Genomic DNA, 22,615 nt, shown 5'->3' with positions numbered 1-22,615 from the left:
TTTCAAAAAGTTGCTTGATCTATCTAATAAAAATTTAACTAAAACGACAAGGAAATATCATTTCCTCTCTGACAGGCAACATGAAAAAATATTATATTGGCACATGTATAATATTAATAAATTATAAATTGATATAATCTTTTTGAAGGGATACTTAACAGTATTTTTCAAATTTTGAATGTGCATATCCTGTGATCTGTCAATCTAATCTAGTACACTATCCTACAAAAATACCAGTGCATGTACAAAATCATATACGTACAACTATTTAAACTGCAATATCACTTAACCTTTCATCAATAAGGAAGTGATTAAATATGTTATCTCTATGATGGAATACTATGCAGATATTAAAAAGAATCTGTATTACAGACATAAAAGGTGTCTACCATATATTAAGTGGAAAAAACAGGTTACAATATAGTATGAACTCATTAAAAAAAAAAAAGCAATAAATTAGCCCTGCATATCCCAAACCCCATATGTCTAGATCTATAGCTATAGCTACATCTAATCTATATGTATATGCCTTATAGGCATAGGAAAAAGAAACCTGAGGAAGGAGACCACCAAGTTACTAATAGAATTTATCACTGAGTAGAGATTTTCACTTTTTATTTTATATACCTCTGTGTTTGGATTTGTCATAAAATTACCTATATATGTATTATCTTGTATAATTAAAAAAGTAAGAAATATTTTCAAATAAAAAATAAAATAATTTCAATGGAATAAGATAAGTTCCTAAAATATTTTGCCTATTTATTTATTTATTTTTGCTGTACACGGGCCTCCCACTGTTGTGGCCTCTCCCATTGCGGAGGACAGGCTCCAGACGCACAGGCCCAGCGGCCATGGCCCACTGGGCCCAGCCTGCTCCGTGGCATGTGGGATCTTCCCAGACCGGGACATGAACCCATGTCCCCTGCATCGGCAGGTGGACTCTCAACCACTGCGCCACCAGGGAAGCCCTCTGTCTATTTATTGATATTTGTTTCCTGTGATGGTTAATTTTATGTGTCAACTTGGCCAGGTCATAGTACCCAGATATTAGATCAAACACTATTCTAGATGTTTCTGTGAAGATAATATTTCAGATGAGATTAACATTTAAATCAGTAGATTTAGAGTAACCCTCCATAATGTGGGTGGGTCTCATCTAATTAGTTGAAGGCCTTAATAGAGAAAGAACAACTTCCCCTGAGTAAGAAGGAATTCTGCCTGGTGGGCCTACTTACTTTACGGGGTTGGTGTAAGGATTAAATGATGTAACATATGTAATATACCTGGGGCATAGTAGGCTCTGAACATTCCTCTTCCACTGTATGACATACATTGCAAATACAAGAGTTGTTTATTTTCTAAGGTTTTCACAGAAACATAGAAGGAGGTCCCATAACCAGAGGATCTATTGCTACAGTAATGGAATACAAGGTTGCAGATGCTAGGAAACTCCTACTAATCAAATTCGTATGATGATGGGTACCATCAAATTGTCTCCATGTTTATGACAATTATTTTGAACGTGGGCGCATACTTGAATGATACAGTGTCATAAGAGACTCACCGGGATGCCGTATCGAGTCCTGTAGAGGGTCCTCATTGCAACACTTGTTCCACACAGACAGCATTCATTCATATCAGATGCAACTTGACATGCAAGACACGTGAAGCAAAATATGCCACAGAGACCTGGACACATGAAATCAGAGGTACAAATTACTCCACTCTGCCCCCACCACAGCTGAAAGTCAGTGTGCTTTCATGAATGGCGGTCCAAATCCTGGGGCCTTTGTCACACATCCTGCTGCCAAGTCCATCTTCACTGCTTTTGCTCAGCAACGCATCAGCTTCTCCCTTCTCTCCACCCAATCATTTCTGGAATAACCACACCTTGGAAAGTCTGTATTCTTTTTGTAGTACTGCCTTCATCCATGTATTGAATGATTCACTGAAACCTAGCCATGTTCCAGAGATTATCCTCAGTACTGACAATGCCTCTGTCTGAAGTCTAGAAGGGAAGTTAGATCATATGAAAAATTCTCCAACAGAAACCTACTCAGGATGCCAAGGAGTCACTCACACAAATGGGGCCTCCAGTGCTCTGGGAAGGAAATGTTGCTTGATCTGAATATTGAAGGATGATTAGGAATTTTATAGGTAGAGGAAAGGGAAAAGACCCTCTTTAGATAACATGGTATGTCTAGGCAATGGCTGGTTTTCATTCAACATGGCTGGAGCCAGGGATGGGACGGGGATGAAGCTGGACCCATGGCGAGTTGGAGACTGGATAAAGAGGAAGTACGAGTGCTCAGAATGGGTCATGGTAGTCATGAGGAACCTCTGAAATATTTTAAGAAGGGAGAATGATTTGGTCAGATCTACAATTAAGAAATTCTGTATGAAGATATTAAGCTCATATTAGGACTTGTAATTCACTTATTTGAGTAACAATACTAGGGGTTAGGGGATTAGAATGTTCATCTTTAGAAGGTTTTATTATTGTGGTTTCATTATCACTATGATATGCAGATGTTGAACTAATGTCCCGAGAAGTGTAAGTCATCACCCCAGGTCATCCAGTAGGACAATGACAGCAAATCAATAAACCCAACTGTTCCATTTCCTAGGTAATTCTTTCCCTCTGTGCTTTTTTAAAAAATATTATTTTTAATATCTAATATTACTTTAAATATTATTTTACAATCTACTTTAAAAAAATTTTATTTATCTTTATTTTTGGCTGCATTTGGTCTGCGTTGCTGCGCTCGGGCTTTCTCTACTTGCAGAAGGCAGTGGTTACTGTTCATTACGGTGCGCGGGCTTCTCATTGCGGTGGCTTCTCTTGTTGCGGAGCACAGGCTCTAGGCACACAGGCTTCAGCAGTTGTGGCTTGCAGTCTCTAGAGTACAGCCTCAGTAGTTGTGGCGCATGGGCTTAGTTGCTCTGCAACATGTGGGATCTTCCCGGACCAGGGTTTGAACCCGTGTCCCTTGCATTGGCAGGCGGGTCCTTAACCACTGCGTCACCAGGGAAGCCCCCCTTTAGGCTTTTCAATGTAATTATTAACTCGATTTCAAATTTCAATTCCAGTGATAAGTTAGAGGTTAACAAATTTTCCTTTCCTGTCTCAGAACACTGTGTAGACTTCAAGGAGGCAGGAAAACAATACCAAAAACCTCAGAGCAAAATTTGTTATATAGGCAGGTTTGTTTGTTTCCTGCTTGGTGTTGAGAACTAAGCATTTGACCTTTCTGACACCTCCATCTTCTCTCAAACTTCCTCTCTCCCAAGTTTACTTAGAGAGCGCTCATAAAAGAAACAAAACAAAAAACAAGGAGGGTCAGAGATATTTTACCCAATGAGAAGTTAATTGCCTTTAGAATTCTTTATTCTTAGGTGTATAACAAAGCTAAATGTACAAATAAAATAATTTTTCTCTGAGCTCATGCTGAAACCATGGATGAAAATTATCCCTTGTTTACTGGGCACAGTGTAACTATAAAATAATGAGTTTAATTTATGTGTAACAAGAGCAGTCTTTTTTTTAATCAAGTAAAACTTGAAATGTCTCTTTTAATATGATGTATGGTCTATTTATAGTCATTAGGCCAAGTCTGTTCACTGTTAGAGTTATCAGCTTTTTGCCTATTATCTTAACTCCAGAACTTATTTTAGGAGTAAGACTATTCTTCGAAGGGTGGAGAACAATTAATTTACAGTCCGTACAGGTTTTTTCTGTTAACAAAGCATTGCCTGACACACAGGGTACTTTGGCATCAGTGGGGAACGTTTACTACACAATAAGGGAGGAGTGAGGGAAGGATTTGGTCTTTGGTAATTCACCTCTGCATCAGTTACGGGCGCACTTTCCCCAGCACTTACAGACGCCGCAATCGCTGAAGCAGTCACACATGCCCGTCTGCCAGTTAGAGGTTTGAGGAACCGGACCAGCTCCAGGCTGAGTTACAATGACCACTGGAGATGGAGCTTGCATTTTCGATGCAGGGTCTTACGTGGCAGTGGTCTGAAAGGAAAAACTTGGTGTAAGTAGCCTGGAGGTTGCTCTTGGAAGCTTGTTTTGAGGTACTCTGCTTCACGGGCAAGTGAGGCAATTTAGACCAAGTGACTTGTTGATCTTTGAAGAACAGAATTTCTGCAGAGGCCCCTGGGGGAAGGGATTCACTGAACTGGTAAAACGTACAGATTCTTCTCTTGGTGTTAGGGAACGTAACAGGGTTGTAAGAACTATTTTAAACAGGTGCCTGGTCTCCACACAAGACAGGGAAACAAATTAGAAAACCCGTGATAATGACCATGCCAACTAAAAATTGTTGCACGCTGTTTGGTTCTACAAGAACGAAGTCACCCGCCACTGCAGTCACTGACCTTCAACACACCCTGAAAGGAGTTCAGCACGGTGATCAGGAATGAGGCACTGTGTGTTCTGGGAAACACTGGCAGAACAGGCCTTCAGAGAGTTAGATATTTTTTAGGAGAAGATTTTATGAGCCCCATTTCTTACATCTTCTCATATCTAGAAAAGCACTAAAATCATTAACGGAGGCGTCTGCTCCCCGTGACCAGCAGCAACCTTCTGCCAAAATGTGTGCTTGACGCACGTGCCCCCTTCACCAAAATCGCGTGCATACTCATCTCCCCTCCGACCTCTTTGCAGCAGGTCCTCAGAGCTATCTGTGAGGCTGTTCTCCTAGGCTATAGTCCTCATTTGGCTCCAAATAAAACTTAACTCACAACACTCACGTTGTGCATTTTTTTTCAGTTGACAGAAGGAGTAGTGAATTACGGAAACGGACTTCTGTAAAATTGCACCATACTAAGCTTTTGTGTACTTGCAACCTTTCTCCTCTTGCCCCTCTTTTATGTTCCCTTTTGCTGTGGACTTGTTTCTGATGAGCAGTTGTAAAGGAAAAACTCCCCTGTTTTCTGTCTACTCACAGAACACTGTCACCTGTGATCACCAAATGTGTGGTAGCTTTTTTCCACACCAAGCAATTCTGCAACACCAGATGGGGGTCCATTGGATTGCACCCTGCAGGCCTGCGAGCTCCGTACTTGTCCGGAGACCGAAGAAAGAGCCCAGAGTCAGTGACAGAAACATCAATGGTTTAATGGATAGGGGGATCTTACATTTCTGAAGCAAGGTCCTGGAGTGACAGCCCACCAGTCTTCGCTCCCAGGGCAGGGGATGGGGGGAGAGGGAGGTTACCAGTTTTAGGGAGGATTGACATCAGGTTGGCTCACTGGTTACCAGGGAAACAAGCAGAGGAGCACAGCCTCTCACCACCCCTTTGATAAGCTATCACAGGGGAGATATTCTGATCTAAAGCTTAGAACAATCACTAGCTGGGGCAGGGGGCAATTACGTAGGTATTTGCTGATTAGGGAAGGTCAGTCATCTGAATAGAATGTAGGTTAAGCAGGGACTGGTAAGCAGAGAATGTACAGAGAACAAGAGAACAGACATCTTGAGGAGCCTGCCCATACAGTGTCCTACAATTTGGCTCAATTCTGACACTGTCTATAGGAGACAGTGTCAGATTCCACGTGTTAAGGGCTCAGTCCCACAAGACTGCCCTCCCTCCCCTACTTCAGATGCCAATTGTAAGACCAGGTTGTCACCTGTGCTTCTGACCAACTAGATCAGAGGTTCCCATGACCCCTTCCTCAGGTTTGATAAATTTGCTGGATTGACTCACAGAACTCAGGAAAATAGATTACTTACTAGATTATTGATATATTACAAAGGCTATTAAAGGATAAGAATGAACAACCAGATGAAAAGATACAGAGGGTGAGGTTCAGAGCCTGTGGAGTTTGGGGTGGGCCACCTTCCCAGTACACCAACCCCAAAGCTCTCTGAACCTGTCCTTTTGGGTTCTTATGGAGCCTTGATTACACAGGCATGATTCATTAAATCATTGGCCATTGGTGATTGAATTCAGTCTCCAAACCCCTCTCCCCTCCCCTGGAAGTCTGAGAGCTTCGCAAAAAGTTCCAACCCTCTAAACAAAGATTGGTTTCTCTGGCAACCAGCACCCTCAAGGGCTTTCAAAAAAGTCACTTCATTAGCATAAACTCCTCTGTAGTTGAGAGGGGCTTGTTATGAATAACAAGACACCTTTATTGCTCTTACCATGTAAGAAATTCCAAAGATTTTAGGAGCTCTGTGCCATGAACGGGAATGAAGACCAAATATGTATTTCTTATTAAAAACCACAACATCACAGTAGTCCTCTCCAATCTTCCTTCATCCAAGTTGGTCCTTCACTTCAAATTTACCTGGAGCCTGTATCCCTCTGACAGTGCAGACTGTCAGTGCTGACAGACCCTTGGTACGTGTTAGGGGCAAGCCCTGATGGTGTGCCCCAGCAACGTTTATTATGAAGTACATTTTGTTAGGTGGGTCCTAATTTCTCTCCATCATGAGAGGCAGTGTGGGGTCATGCAACATTGATTTGATTTGAAGTGAGAATATCTTTGCTCAAATTCTGGTTTCCTAAACTGTGTGATCTTGGACTAGTCATTGATCAGCCTAGTTATTTAACTAATCATTTAAATTTCCTCTTACTAATCTTTAAAAATGGAAATGGTTTCTGACCTATCCACCTTCTGTGCTTATTGAGAGTATTTTCTTTTGTCCTGTATTCTGAAGTGGAAATGTATTACATCTCAGTGTCTAGCACACTGTGAGTGAATCAAGCATATAATAAGTACTTAATTCAAGAAGACAATGAAAATTACCTTCTATGAGTACCTTCTATGAGATAAAGTCTAGGGATGAATTTAATGAACAATAAAAAAAAAATCAGATTAGTATCAGGGAGTACGGCTAAAATGTACAAAAATGCAGCAAGGAAATTTCTTTTGATGATTTCCACAAATATCTGTTGGCAATAATATCAGCTAATATTCATTGAAATTCTACCCTATATCAGGCACTGTGCTAGACTCACACTGTCCACTTAATGTTGCAACAGCCCTGCCAAGTAGGAATTATTATATTTATTGAGTTGATGAGGAAATGGAGGCTCAGAGAGTTTAAGTAAATTATGAAATTCAAATCCTTCTCTGGCTCACTCCACAGTCCCTGTCCCTCCCTTTGCCCCTTAGCTTTAGAGCCCTGCTCCATCACAGCACTTATTACAGGGTAGCATTTTCATTGGTTTGTTGTGATCTCCTTGAGAACTGGAACTCTCTTTTCATATTTATTCCTTTAGCACCAACTTCAATGTAGTCTAATAGAAGGTACTTTTCCTTGTCTTCTTGAATTAAGTACTTATTATATGTTTGATTTACTCACAGTGTGCTAGACACTGAGATGTAATACATTTCCACTTCAGAATTCAGGACAAAAGAAAAACACTAAAATTGAAAATACAGTGCTTTGAGATACTCAGGCAATGTGATTATACTAATGCTTTCTTGTATTATTTCCCTCATAGGGCAGTGTCAAAAACAAGCAAATTACCTCCATTGTTCCATATTACTTTACACTTTTTCTATTTCTTGAATTAACTGGGTTTCTTTCTAGATTGCATTGCCCAGTAATGCCTGGCTAGTTTGGTAGTTCCCATGGACAAAAAGGGAGAGCAGTATATGAAACAAGGCAACATCTTGGATGTTTTTCCACACAATTGAAAGCGTATCAACAATGGTTCAAACATGTCTAAATCTGCCCAGGCTTCATCATAGCTAATTGTAAATTAACCAGGTCAATCATTATAAATGGTCCCCTGAGTCCTAGCAAACAGCCTCATGTGAAGGACACAGTGTTTTTGGATGACTATTAAACGAGTTTATTTTTATTTTTTTAGAAAGAAGGAAGAAGCTTTAAAACGTTTTTTTAAAGGTTTCTGTCTGTTGAACTTTATCACCATCAGAAAACAGCTCTAGGTATTTCCCTTCCCATTAGTGAGTGTGGTCTGCAAACATATATTTTTCTAAGTTTTAATAAAATGATTATAGGTACACAAAGAGAGGACAAAATCTGACATTAAGTATTAAAAAAAATCTTTAAAATGAGAGAAATTTAAAAGCCCCAAGGTTGATAAAATGACAAGGCAGGAACAGATAATTCACAAAAGAAGACATGAAAATGACCTTAAGTATATTAAAAAAGATGTTCAAACTCACTCAATATTAAAGAAATGCAAATTAAACACTTGTCAGGTGGCAAAAATTAAAGAGTATGCAACACATTCTTTTGGTAAGGCTGTGGAGGAACAGGTACTTATATATTTCTGGTGAGAATGCAAACTGGTGCAACCATTCTGGAAGGAACTTTAGCAATACTTAACAAAACTACACTTACGCTTACCATTTGCCCAAGTAATCCCATATCTAGAAATTCATCCTGAAGATATACCTCCAAAAATGCAAAAACACATATGCATGAGGTTATTCCTAGCAGCATTGTTTGTTTTTGCAAAATAATTGTAAGCACTATATGGGAGACAGGTTGAATAAACTATGGTACACCCACACAGTGGAGTGTTATGCAGCTATCAAAAAAAGAAGGAGGACGAGCTCTATAAACTGACATGAAGTAACTTCCAAGATATATATAAGTGGGAAAAAAATGCACAAAAGAATGTTTTCGGTATGATATCCTTCATGTAAGAGATAAAGGGAAATAAGAAAACACACATGTATCTGTTCAATTGTGCAATAAATAATACAGGAAGAATAAACCAGACACAAATGAAACTTGTTATGTTCAGGGTAAATGAGGTGGAAAGAATGAGAGAATGGAAATGGAGTAGCAGGGCTGGGGGCAACACTTCTCTAAGTGTACCTTTTCATATGGCTCTGACTCTTCCAACCATGCTAATATTTCACATATCAAGTCAACGCATAAATGGATAGTCAAAATCAAAGAGAATGTGGCAGGATCCCAAAATGCAATATAAACATTAACAAATAGACCTGACTGTATTACAATTAATATTATAACCACACTGAGGAAGAAAAAGGTAACCTAAATAAACTTGGAAAGTATTTTGACTATATAACATAAAGCTATAAAAAAAACCTGACAAATATTATACTCTAGTTACTAAACTTGTTTTTCACAGAGGTATGAATTAGCAATTCCGAAATCTATCTATCTATCTATCTATCTATGGCTTGAATAATATACTGTGGATAATGAGATTGAGATTTTTCCCTGTCAGAGAAAGAAATTACAAATAAGGAAAGGAGGACAGCTAGTATGAGTCCTATTGAGTTGGAATCATTGGTATGAACTCATGGTTATTTACACACACACACAGTTGTAAATGAGGGGGTAAGACTCCTTTGTGGGGTCTTTAAGGGTCACTCCAACACAGCTACGGAAATCCCATTCAGACAAGCATATGAAATTAAAGAATTTATTCTACTCACAGGTCCTAAAGGGGGAGGCATGACATGCCCAAAGGGCCATGCAAAGTCCCTTAGAAGCCTGAAGTTTGGTAACAACAGGCGTCGAGAGAGCAGAGCCAGGACTCATGGGCAAATGCCTTTATTGAGGGTCATGAGTGGGGTAGCTTGTGGCATGCAGGAAGCATTCTCACTGGGTAATTTAAATGTAACTTGGTCAATGTGGAAAGTAGGAAAAGGGTAAGATGGGGAAGTCATTATAAGGCTTATGAACGCATGTACTGGGGATGGGTACCTAGAAGTGGGCAATAACTTGGTAAAAGTTCAAAACAGGCACTTAGAAAGCCACTGAGGCAACAAACAACAACTTTACAGTACACACACACACACCCATACACACAGAGAGATATAGAAATGTGTATGAATACATAAATATTTCCTAGCCCTCTCCATTGAGAGGACCTAGAAGGAACAACAACCCACTATCAATGAACACACCTTGTGCCCAAATCTTGGTTTCTAAATACCATTTTCCAATTTTAAAAAGAGCCTGAGTTCATTAGAGAAATGGATGATTCCAGGGCTGGGAAAGGGAAGTACAAGATAAGCCTGGAACATCTTGTGTACCAAAAAGTAAAAAAGAGTGCAAATATGGATTAGAGATAGGACCTCAGAGCCAACTTGATGGCTCTTCCAATGGCTAAATCTGGGACAATTTGTGTAACCAAATAATGTTAATATCTGATTATAATTCATAGACTAAACTATCCGTAACTCTCTACTGATATAAATAAAAGAGTAAATTTTATTTACTCTGAGGGAGAAGGGGGGAATTCCCTGGTGGTCCCCAGAGGTTAAGACTCCACGTTTCCACTGCAGGAGGCAAGGTTTGATCCCTGCTCAGGGAACTAAGATCCTGCAGGCTACACGGCACGGCCAGAATAATAATAATAATAATAAATAAAATGAGGGAGAATTCCCATTAATGAATATAGAGGGAGTGATGGAAATATAAGATCACCATTTGGCAAACACTACAGTAATAATTGTTATAGGAAAGACTCACAGATGGATGCTAAAATTAGACTTTGAAAGTATGATGAGAAACAACATATTTACACATCTCAAAGTATCTCCCCACAGGCTACTTATTAATTACAAAGAGTAAAACAGCAACTCTCTAGTGGATAAATCTGACAGACACTATCTTAGTCAAGTGACCAAAGTTGATATTATCAGTAATGGGACATATTGATGTGCTCCAGAAAGTGGAGACAATGCTATGACTGGGTATATTAATAAATCTTATCTATGGGAATGAAGGTGACTAGAGCAAGCCTAACCCTGCAACAGGTAAAGAAATAGCAATCACTCATATTAGTCAGGAAAGGGAAATGTCTGGTATTTTGTGGCTTGATAATGTTTAAAATTCATCTGTGTTCAAATATGATTACAGAGTGTTAGTGTTTTTATTTGATCCATTATGGTCTTATCTGATGTTGATGCTCTGTGAAATTGTTCATGTGCTAGAGGGGAACATCAAGACCCAGTGGGAAGGACAATATGGATGGACCTTAAAGGCATTACGCTAAGTGAAATAAGTCAGACACAGAAAGACAAATACAAGATGATCTCACTTATACGTGGAATCTAAAACAAGCAAACAAACCAAACTCATGGATACAGAGAACAGATTTGTGGTTGTTAGAGGTGAGGGGTAGGGCGTGGGAGAAATGGGTGAAGGTGGTCTAAAGGTACAAACTTGCAGTTGTAAAATAAATAAGTCCTGGGGCTGTAATGTACAGCATGGTGACTATAGTTAATAACAATGTATTGTATATTTAAAAGTTGCTAAAAGAATAAATCTTAAAAGTTCTCATCTCAGGAAAAAATCTTGTAACTGTGTGGTGATGCATGTTAACTAGATTTACTGTGGTGATCATTTCACAGTATATACAAATATCAAATCATTATGTTGTACACCTGAAACTAATATAATGTTATATGTCAATTATATCTCAAAAATAAAAAAAGACCTGGTGTAAGTGCCAGGCCAGCTTGCTGCAACACCAAAGCCTAGCTCACAGCACTGGGCCAGCTCCACAATGGCAAGAGCTGCTTTTCTCTTCCTTAGGGCAATAGTGGGACAATTGGTAACATTTGGATAAGATCTGTGGATTAATTAGGTGATAGCAGTTTGCCAATATTAATTTCCTGGTTTCTGTATTTGTACGATTGTTATGTAAAACATTAACAAGGAAAGCCAGTGAGGGGTATATGGGGACTCTGCGTATTACTTTTTTGTTTTTGTATTTTTTAGTCTGTGCCGTATGCATGTGGGACCTTAGTTCCCTGACCAGGGATTGAACCCGCACCCCCTGCAATGGAAACGTGCAGTCCTAACTGCTGGACTGCCAGGAAAGTCCCTGTTATTTAAAAAAATATCTTATTGAGAAATATTTTACATACTATAAAATTCAATTGTTTAAAATGGATACAGTTCAGTGATTTTAGTATATTCATACTTGCATAACCACCACCATAATCTAATTTTGAAATATTTTAGCACACATCCTTTAGCACCCATATCCATTAACAGTCACTCCCCACTTCCTCTCGCCTCCCCTACGTCCAAACAATCTCTAATCTGCTTTTTGTTTCTATTGGTTTGCTTATTCTAGTCATTTCATATAAATGGAATCAGAGAATATATGCTTTTTTTGTAACTGACTTCATTTAGTTAGCATAATGTTTTCAAGGTTCATCCTTACCACAGCATGCATTAGTACTTTTTTTTTTTTTACTGCTGAACAATATTCCATTGTGTGGATATACCATTTTGTGTTTGTCCATTGATCAGCTGATGGTCATTTAGATTACTTCTACTTTTTTGTTATTATGAATAACGCTCCTATTACTATCTGCGTACCACACAGGGTTTTGTGCGGACATTTGTTTTCATTCCTCTTGGGTGTCTATCTAGAAGTGGAATTGCTGGGTCAAAATACTAACTTCATGTTTTGCATTTTGGAAGGCAGCTATGCTCACCACTATACCACCAAGGCCATGTTTAGCATTTCGAACTGCTTCACATTGTTTTCCAAAACTGCTGCATTTTGTTTGCGGGTCCCATCATCGTGGCCAACATTTGTTATTGTTTGTCTTTTTGTGTCTTATTGTTCCAACATTTTTCATAAATCTAAAATTATTTCTAAAAAATAAGAAAACAAAAGAGGATATGGGAAGAGGAGAGCCCCCATAGGACTTAGAGTGAAAAATACAAAAGCAATCTGTTACAAAAGCTGTAAAACATACATTCCCAAATCCAAGTAGTATATAATATAAACATAGCCATAAGAAGATTTTTGAACTGTGGTTGCATTTCCCACTTATAATTCTTAGGAACCATCCTAAAGAATTTCTCTTTTTCGTATAAAACACCATAAAATGCATTCAGAATAGCTGAAGCTTATTTAAAATTTATTAGGTTTGTCCTTTTATATGCATTAAAGTGGTTTTTTATTTTGGTTTTTGCTTTTTTAATTTATTTTTTAATGCGCCATAATGGCTTTTTACTGCTCTTTTACAATAAGAGAGGCTAACCACTGTGGATCTCACAGAAAACACCGCGAAAGAAGGTTTAGTAAGTGAACAAAAATGGGGGGGAGGAGGGAAGGTGGCGGCGGGGGGGGGTGATCATTCGGGGCCTGCGTTATCTGTGGGTGTCTTTGTAGGCAGGAGTCTATCTTGAAGGGTAGGATCACCAGGTGATGGAACGAAGCGAACTTGCCTCTGGCTGTGCTCTGGCTCCCTTGCAGGGAGAAGTGACAAGGGCAGGACAGCCCGCCGATGGCGGGGCGCGCCGGTGTCAGGCTGAACCAAGTTATCAAAGCATCCGGGCCCATCAGCAGCCCCCGCTTTTCCATTTGGGGCGGAGAGCCCACTCGCTCCCCGTTTCTGGCGCACGCGGGAGGTGTGGCTTCGGCAGGAGCAGGGCCCGGGGCTTCAGCAGGGAGGGGCGGAGGGTGGGGTGGGCTTCTCACCGCCGTGACCTCTCGCCCCTCAGGATGGTGACTGCGCGCAGCGCTGCGGCGCAGAAGGTGTTCTCCGCCAGGCACCCACGTTCCGCCTCCCAGTACGTGAGTTGTGTACCCGGCCGTCTCCTCTGCTGGGACCCGACTTTTTGCCCCCGAATCCCTCTGGGCAGGCAGCGCGGAGCCCGAGGGCAGGGTCGGCCGCAGTCGGGGCGCGGCCAGCTCCAGGCGGCTGCGTCTCGCGGACGCGGGGAGGGTCCGCGAGGCTGAGACCCGGGCTGGTCCCTGTCGCCGTACGCGACTGGACCTGCCGGACTTGGTGGGAGCCGAGATTGGCCGGTCAGGCGCGAGGGAGCCCGGGGTCTGGGACAGGGTCGGGGTGCCGCTGCCCGGCACCCTGCCGCTCCGCCAGCCGCGGCCGCTCAGTCTCACCAGGCATTTGTAATACATTTTTTAAAGTTTTCATCAGATGAATGGGCTGATCAGCTCACTTCTGATCAGGAAGTAATACAGAAGGAAACTATCATCAGCAACCCCCTGCCCCTGGCCCCAATGATTTTAACACCTCTTAAGTGGTCCCCAGATTCTACTTCTAGTGCGCATGCCTGTTTTTCATTTTAGTAAGAAGCATCCACAGCTTTCTAAACAAACTCGTTCTGTGGATTCATGAAAAAGGAGATAAAGAAATTGCAATTGTGTCATTTCTGTTGCTCACCCTTTTTACAATAATCACCTTGGTTTGGGGGAAAGCTTCCAGTCCTGAACGTAAGCTCTACAAGGGCAGGGAATTTTTGGGGACTGTGTTCTCTGATGTAACGCAAAAGCTTAGCTCAGGCCCTGGCACACAGTAGGTGCCCATTAACATGCCCGCTACCGCGGTCTTAGTGCGTGATGCCCGCTGGAGCCGGTGCACATCAGACACAGGCTAGTGCTCAGCCCTGAAAACGCAGTGGCAGTTCTCCCTAGAACTCCTTTAGACTGCCAGACATCCTATATCCCAAACCCCAGTACTCACATGACAGAAACCATAGTTTTGGGTGATAGCTTCCCATATTTGGGGCCTGGGAAGAAGAGGTGTTGCAGGAAATGCTTTAAAAAAAGGAAATTCAGGGCTTCCCTGGTGGGGCAGTGGTTGAGAGTCCGCCTGCTAATGCAGGCGACACTGGTTTGTGCCCCGGTCCGGGAAGATCCCACATGCCGCGGAGCGGCTGGGCCCGTGAGCCATGGCCGCTGAGCCTGCGCGTCCGGAGCCTATGCTCCGCAACGGGAGAGGCCACAACAGTGAGAGGCCCGGGTACCTCAAAAAAAAAAAAAAAAAAAGGAAATTCAAACTTTCTTTTGTATTTCTTTTTAATAATCAAATATCAGAAAAAAACAGGAAAGGCTATACAAAATGTTTGGTGGTTATCACTAGGTGATTGGCTGGTAGATATTTTTATCTTTATAATTTTGAGCATTGTCTGAAAAAATTTTTTACAATTAGCATTTATTCCTTTTATAATCAACACAAGAAATACCCATTTTGGAAACAAAAAGCAAATGCAGTGACAAAAAACAACAAAAAAAAAGAAAGTAAAGGGTTGTGCTGATTATCCTATAGCTGTCTGAATTTTTTTCTCCTTAGCCCCTGGCCAGTGCCTGGCACAAGTTGGCATTCAGTAACCAATTGCTGAATTAATGAATTTATACCCTTCCCATGATCTCTCTCAGGAAAAACATGTTCATTTAACTTGCTTATTTTTTTAAGAAGTCTATGCTGTGATTTTGAATAGAATGATCTGAAGATTTCAAAATAAAAACTTGCCTGCAATTATCTAACCATCCTTTCCTTTTCCTAACTGTCCTCACTCTGTACATACTTTATATATCTGTGTATTCAGATTGGCTGCTGTTAGCCCTTAAAGCAGAGACTGGAGCATTCTCTGAGTGCCTTTGAAGTTCAGTCAATGGTAATCTGCACATTTTGTAGCCAGCAGCTTCGTGGGAAATATCCATGTGCTGACTGCCAGTTAGTTTGTACCACAGTTTACTTTCTCAGTGTAGTGGCCTCAACAGTCTTTAGCCCCAAAGTTAAAAGCTCTCTGTTTCTGTTTCTTTCACTACTTTTGACTTCCTCTTTTGAATACGGAAAACTGGGGCACCCCAGGTGTTTCTGTGGACTTTAGCACCTAGAACTGAGCAGAGATTGGGGGCCCCAGGAGGTTTCAAGGTTCACCTCTAGTGAAGGTTACCTACAGCAGGGGGGAAGGCTACTCTATCCGGCCCAGCCCAGAACAACAGCACTAGGAACCAGCGCCCCAGACTTCTTTTTGACTAATGTGGCTTATTCTGAAAGAGGTTTTGTAACTTCTCACATGAGATTTCTTACTCCAGAAAGAGCTCCCTGTAGCTATCAAACGGAAGAGAAAACAAGCACACTTACTCCTGTGCAGCTCTGTGGTTTAAATATCATTTCACAATTCTAGGCATCCTTTAGGTTACAATAAAATATAAAATAAAAACGAACTCAAAGTATCCTAAACGGTTGCAAATCTCTTTGCTTCAGCCATTAAATACCCAATAGTCTTTAACCTTAACCATTCAAGGTAAAAGATCGACAGCAGGAGTTAAGGGGAAGATAACAAAAGACAACTTCCCTGAAATCATTTTAGTGCCCAGTAATGTTTCCAAGAATTTCTGGGACCTTGTCTACAAGCTTGTCTCCTCCGTTCAGTCGTCTTTTCAATGCTTACTGTGCGTAAAAACCACTTGGAGAGTTTGTTTACGATATAGATTCCTGGGCACTATCCTTCGAGACTGTGATTTAGGTGGGATGGGCTGGGGTCCAGGAATCTGTACCGAGCACCCTCAGGGCTGCTGCCCCTATGGCATAGGGTGCTGTCATGTAGAGAAATGTGGCCCCTCTGCATAGATACAGCTTGGTGAGAATTAGAAAAATACCATCCCTTTCTCCAGGCAGATGTAGCCATGCCAGGGCCTCCAGCTTTCCTGAGGAGCACAGGCTGAACTAGCCCCACTCACCCCTGGGCTGCCTGCCCATGCAGAGGCCTGGCGTCTCAGGAGATTCCAGCATCAGTGCCCTTACAGAGGACACTTGGTAACCCACGGCCCTGGGCATTTTTATTTCTCTTCTGTTAAGAATAACTGCAGATCCAGCCCACATTAGCAAACATTACTGGACACCCAACGTGTGTAGCACTTGTGTTAGATATGGTAGGGGTTCAGGAGAGTCTGTAGGTTCTTCTCCACAGCCGGTAGCTCTGCCCATCACTGAGGGACCACACAGCTGTTTCGTTTCATGTTGTCTTTGATGCCACAGAGCAGACAGGTGACAAAAAAAGTTGGTGGGGGCCACTCCGGAAAAAGGAAAAATGGAGGCAGGAGGAATTGAAATGGGAATCTTGGTGGACAAGATTTGAAGAGAGACTGAGACCCCTTTCTTTAGAAGACCCCTTTCATGGAATGACCTCAATGCCCAGAAACCTTGCAGGATTTGGCCCACATTTTAAACACCCTAATTTCATCCATTAGTTTTAGTTACAACTAATCTTATACCTGTCTCCCTGCCCTGGAAAACCTCACTCTTGAGAAGGACAGCCCCTATCTTATTAATATTAATTAGTATTAACCTACTACATTAATTACGTTAATATTAATCAATATATCACTTAGATTTTCCTTTTCTTTCTAGTGTTTATCAACGTTAAATTTTAATTTTTTTTGCTTTGATTGAAACATTTCCATTTCCTAATTTCTCATCTCAGAAGTTAACAAATGTGAGATGAGAAGGGTCTCTTTCTTTATACATATAAATAAAGCACCAGAATTTAAGTTTGAAGCCTTCTAGTGTGTTTTTCTTACTGTCATACCAAAAATTCAAGGATTCTCATGATTCATTAGCTAAATCTATAAAATTCCGTCTTCTTTTTCTAATGGAAAAAAAATCAAGCAAAATAATTTCAAAAGAAATTAGACTAGCACGAGTAAACATGCCTATGTATGAAATAAAGAGTGAAATTAATGATAAAGTTATAAACACAATGCCTAATATATGTATCCTGCTGAAAGCAATAGTTGATGAGGATTCAAGACTACCTTATGAAAAGCATGGCATCTCACACATGCCTGGTACATGTTGAATTTGACTAACTTAACTAAATTTAAAGCAATTAGATAAGAGAACATTGGTCTTTCGGCTGGACCTCGAAATATTGCATGTTAGAAATAATAACAAGAAAATCAAATACTATTAAAGAAAACTTTTTTTTTCCCCCCAGCGCTAGATAAGCTTTTAAAGAAGTGCTTCATTTCAAAGTACTTACAGTTAAGAAATAGGTTCTGGGCAGGCTGTATCTTGTGGCTTGAGAGAGAATCTCACTAGAAGTGAAAGATACAGAAAAGAGAGAAGTATGTTTCCATCGCAGTATGCAGTACAAAGTACATAATCAGTGATTTTTCATTGGCCAGTGCAGTCTGGGCAGAGGAGTGTTCAAGGTATGTTTCTGTTACTTTGAAAGTGAAAGCATTTCTTGCCTGCAGAATTGTGTTCCTTCTCCTACATTGTGTTAAGTACACTCATGTATCTTTTTTTTTGGGCGGGGGGAAGATTTGATTCATTATATAATTTGACTGGTTTTACATGTCTGGCAGAGCTTACCAATTTTTAAATTTTACTTTTTCCCTTTAGTGTGATTTAGTGTGTATTTATTGCCATTTTTAAATTGGGGAGCTTGTAGGTAGGGTTAAGGAGAAAACAGGCTATCTGGAATTCCATACCTAATCAGACACTTTTCTTTTTTTCTTCTGCCTCTTTGGACTCCTTTGTTCTCCCTGACATTGGTTAAGTAAATGCCTACTAAGTGTTAGGCACTGTACTAAATGCTTTTCATGTATTAATTTATTGAATTCTCCTCACAAGTCTGTGGGGTATTATCATCCCCATTTAACTGGCAAGGAAACTGAGTCACAGCAATGCTAAGTGGCTAGAAGTTGGCAGCTAGGAACTGGCTGAAAAGGGACTGTAATCTGTGTCTGTTGAGGTCTGCACCACATCCTGCCTCACGTTCTCACCCTATAGTCTGATGCTAGCCTCGCTCTAGTGGGAAACATCCGCTGTTCCTCACAACCTCAGAGGGAGTGAGAAGGCTGGCCACTTTCATGCCTGAAAGGCTCAAATTACGGAATCAGAAATCAAAATGTTTTGAACAGGTATTTCAAAAGGAAGAAATTCAAATGTAAAAGAAACGGTATAAAGAGATTGGGCGTGATGTAGTAAAAAGTGCCATAGTTTATAGCTGAGCTGACAGGGGATAAAATCCTCGTTGTTCAACCTCTTATCTGTGTGGACTTGGAAAGTCAACTAAAAAGTCTAAACTTTGGTTTCCTTACCTCTAAAATTAGAAAAATAAGGTTTACCTACTAAAGTCATTGGGTGTCATTGATAAGGCTTAGTCTGTTTTATTTTATTATTATTTTTAAATTAAAAAAAATTTTTTTTTAGTCACGCCGCACTGCATGTGGGATCTTATTCCCTGACCAGAGATCGAACCCGAGCCCCCTGCAGTGGAAGCGTGGAGCCTTAGCCACTGGACCGCCAGGGAAGTCAGGCTTAGTCCATTTTAATGTTCAATGTATGTTAGCTGATATCACTGAAAGACTGTTGAGATACCAACTATAATCTGAAACAATGATCCCCCCGCACACCTCCCACCCAGGTGACATCCAGTATTGACAAGGTTTTGCAAAATGGATGATAGACTCATTGATTTTTGGTGGCATTATAAAATGGTACTCTCTTTTTGGCAGTCAGTATTGGCTATACATACATAGCAGAATCAAAAAATAGATTTATCCTTTGGTCCAGCAATTTCACTAAGAGTGAGTGTCTTCTTAAATTCTGTGCTCATAGGCATTTTGTTTACCTCACCCTGGTCCCAGGCCTGAAAGAATACAGGAAAGAAAGGGTCAAATCATGTCAAGTCTGTGTTTAGCCTGCTATGCTACCCAGAGTAAGGGATAAAAGAGCTTAACTACATAGTCTACCCCTTTGAGCTACACTGGGGGCAGTGGGAGAAGAACACTCAATGACAGTGAATTCTATGTGAAGTAAACCTTTTTTAAAATTTTGAAACAATTTTTGACTTAACAGAAAAGTTGCAAAAATAGAAGAGTTCTCATATGCCCTTCACCTAGCTTCCTTTAAAATTAACATCTCATATAGTAAGATGATCAAAAATTGAAAATTACCATTGGTACAAGAGCATTAACTCAACCACAGACAAAACTATTTGAATCTTAATAGTTTTTCCATTCTCTGTTCAAGGATCCAATCCAGGATTCCACCCTGCATTTAGTTGTCATCTCTCTCTTTAGTCTCCTCCTATCTGGAGAAGTGCCCCAGGTTTTTCTTGCTTTTCATGACTTTGACATGTTTGAAGAGTACCTATGTGGAATTAACCTCTTCTCCAAGGAGCCCTGGGTCTTTTCATTGGAGAACAGCATTTAGAAAAGATCTGGGTGCTAGGCGGGCTCATTGCTGTTGGGTTCTCATTGCTTTTAGGCTCCTTCAGTAAAGAGAGGGGATATATGTATATTTACTCATACACATGAATGAATGTGTGTACATGTACATATATGGATATGCATACATATGCCCATCATTATCAATCAAAACTGTGACTTCACACTGATACCTCTAATTCTAATCCAATTCCATGAGGTTTAATTCTAGCTTTCCTCCTTGCCTTATTTTAAGTTCTTTTTCAGACAGTAAAAAACTTAGCTTTCATTATCTACAATATATTTACTTATTTGTTCAATCCAACCCTTTTATGTACACATGGGGCTTTCAGAATTGCTAACCGACACCTCTGTAAGAAACCAATTTACCAACTAGATTACAGTGTTGTGTACAGTTCTTTTTGCTTTTTTAGCTTTACAGGATCAAGTCAAAACACTGTTTTCCAAAGTTACTTAGGTTACTTCTTTTCTTTCCTGTCCCCTTTGGTGTGGTAATGTAAGATCTATTCAGAAAAAGGTCACTCCCTCTTCATCTCTGCTGTCCTGTTACCATCCCCTCACCCCCCTTTCCTATCCATCCCCTGTCTTTTTAGTTTCTGGTTTATCTTCCTTTATCTATTTTGTACTTACGTGGAGAGGAACTGAGACCCAACCCACAGCCCCAGCTTTGCACACCTTTGTGAATATACCAAAACCCACTGAATTGTGCTTTAAAAGGGTGAATTTTATGGTATGTGAATCATATGTCAAATTTTAAAAAGCCGTGAGTTAGAAATCCTTTTTATTCTTAAAAAGGAAACAGCTGGAGCTAAGCTCTGTGTTCAGTGCCATTCTCTAATCAGCATCTGGAATAACTGGAGCTATCATATCGAATAGAGGGCCAGTTTCTTGTGAAATTATAATTAATATTCTTCTAGCCAGAAAACTGGCCATGATATAAAAATTTTCATAGAAAATTGAGCATTTCCAGATGCACATGAGGGCAAAACATTTCTATGTCTCAGGCTTTTATCAGGTCACGTGTAAATGAATCTTGATTTCCTTTGCTTGTCCTCTGGGCCCATTGTTATAAAAGTTGTTAGAAATCTTGGCAGCTCTGCAGAAGAAGTCATATCCTGTACGAAACAGGACGGATGCCAAAGATCATTTTGGTTTATGAGCTCTTGTTTTTTAGTTAAAGTATACAAGTCTTTAACCTTCCTGTGGAGAGAAGACTAAGAGTCTGTTACCTCTAAATGGGGAGGAGCTGGCTCATGCAGTAAGTGCAGCACAGAGAAGGGGTCCAGCTCACGTAGTTATTTCTCTAACCAAACATTGTCTCCTGGGGAAGGATAATGAACCAATAAAGACCAGATGATTTACAACACGCTTGGTAAAGGAGAAGATCAATATTACAAAACCAGTATATATGGAAATCTATTTCTGTGCTTAGATGCGCATTCAGCCCCAGCTCATGCCAGCAACTCGTCAGTTTATATCTGGTGGAAATACCTTTCCAGAAGGTTGCAACTGAGAACACAGTTTTATGATAATGAGGAGGTGCTATGGAAGAAGTTGTGACATTTGTTTCCCTATATATTATTGTGGGAATCCTAACTGCAGATTAAATTCCTGTCCTTCTGCAGCTAGATGGAAGATTCTCCATTTCTTGGAGGGACCCTGTCTGCATACTCAGTGGCTACAGACTTGTAGACAGGCCCAGCTTTCTTCATGAAATGTAGTAACTTCCATTAGGGAGAGGCTGTGTATAGGCTACAAGTAACAGAACCCACTTACCTGCCCCTTTTTCCCAAACGAAACATAAAAATAAGAAAGCAAGAGCCTGAGGGCAGGGATATAAAGAGCTCTTCCAAATTACTGGAACCAGGGACTTGAATAGGGTTGCTATCTCTTTCTGTCTCATCTTTGTTCTTCTTTATTGCAGGCTGTCCTTGTCTGAAATAGGGAGTGGGTGTGTGCCTCAGGATAGACAAAATCATATAAAATGATGGGACTCATCTTGACAGGCTGGAGTGGAAACTGCAAAGATTCAACCTGTGGTAGCACAGTGTTAATGAAAATAATTAATAAATAATCTCTGATAACAAAAGAGTTTTATTTGAGCCAAACTAAGGATTAGCCTGGAAGCCAGCTTCCCGGATTACTCTGAGAAGCTGCTCCGGAGAAGCATGGTTTCCAGCACAGTTTTATATCTTGTCAGAACAAAGAACATTAAACAAGTTAGGGATACATATCTTCAAGGTTTCAAAAACAAGCAAACAAAAAACACACACATAGATCAGCACATATAAAAACAACAAAACAAAACACATAGATCAGCACAAGTCAGCATGGCCTTGGCCCCTGGAAAGGGAGTCTTATCATCAAAGGAGTACCACGGTTAGTGTTCCAGGAAGAGAGGCATTTAATCTTTATTTTTCACTTGGACATTCTTTACTACTGGTCAGTGTGCCCTTTTCTATACTAATTAAAGCAGATGTACAATGTATGTTTGATAGGCCATAAACAGGCTATTTTAGTTAGCATAAAATTCAAGTTAACTCATGCATAAGCCAGAATGACTTCCGTATATCTCAATATGTGAAAATTTCTTTTATCACAGGCTTGCCTGGCACTTGGGAGAAGCATGCTGAAGAGGAGGGCACAATTGACCCAGTGTGTCCTTTGGTCCCTGTGTG

General features: G+C 40.5%; 1 protein-coding gene across 1 annotated transcript in view; it reads right to left on the bottom strand.

Moving 5' to 3' along the window:
* LOC132425364 (placenta-specific gene 8 protein) overlaps positions 1–17,876 on the bottom strand; it is a 37,898-nt gene extending 20,022 nt beyond the window's left edge. Inside the window, exons 1-3 of the mRNA XM_060011668.1 lie at positions 17,741–17,876; positions 3,886–4,027; positions 1,568–1,692 (exon numbers count right to left, since the gene is read on the bottom strand). Coding sequence (XP_059867651.1) covers positions 1,568–1,692; positions 3,886–3,997 — 237 coding nt within the window. The 5' untranslated portion in view covers positions 3,998–4,027; positions 17,741–17,876. The remainder of the gene's footprint in view (positions 1–1,567; positions 1,693–3,885; positions 4,028–17,740) is intronic.
* Between the last annotated feature and the right edge of the window lie 4,739 nt (positions 17,877–22,615).

This window comes from Delphinus delphis, chromosome 5, assembly GCF_949987515.2.
Source record: "Delphinus delphis chromosome 5, mDelDel1.2, whole genome shotgun sequence".
NCBI lineage: Eukaryota > Metazoa > Chordata > Mammalia > Artiodactyla > Delphinidae > Delphinus > Delphinus delphis.
Note: the sequence above shows the minus strand (reverse complement) of the source record. Positions and strands in the feature narration are given on the sequence as shown.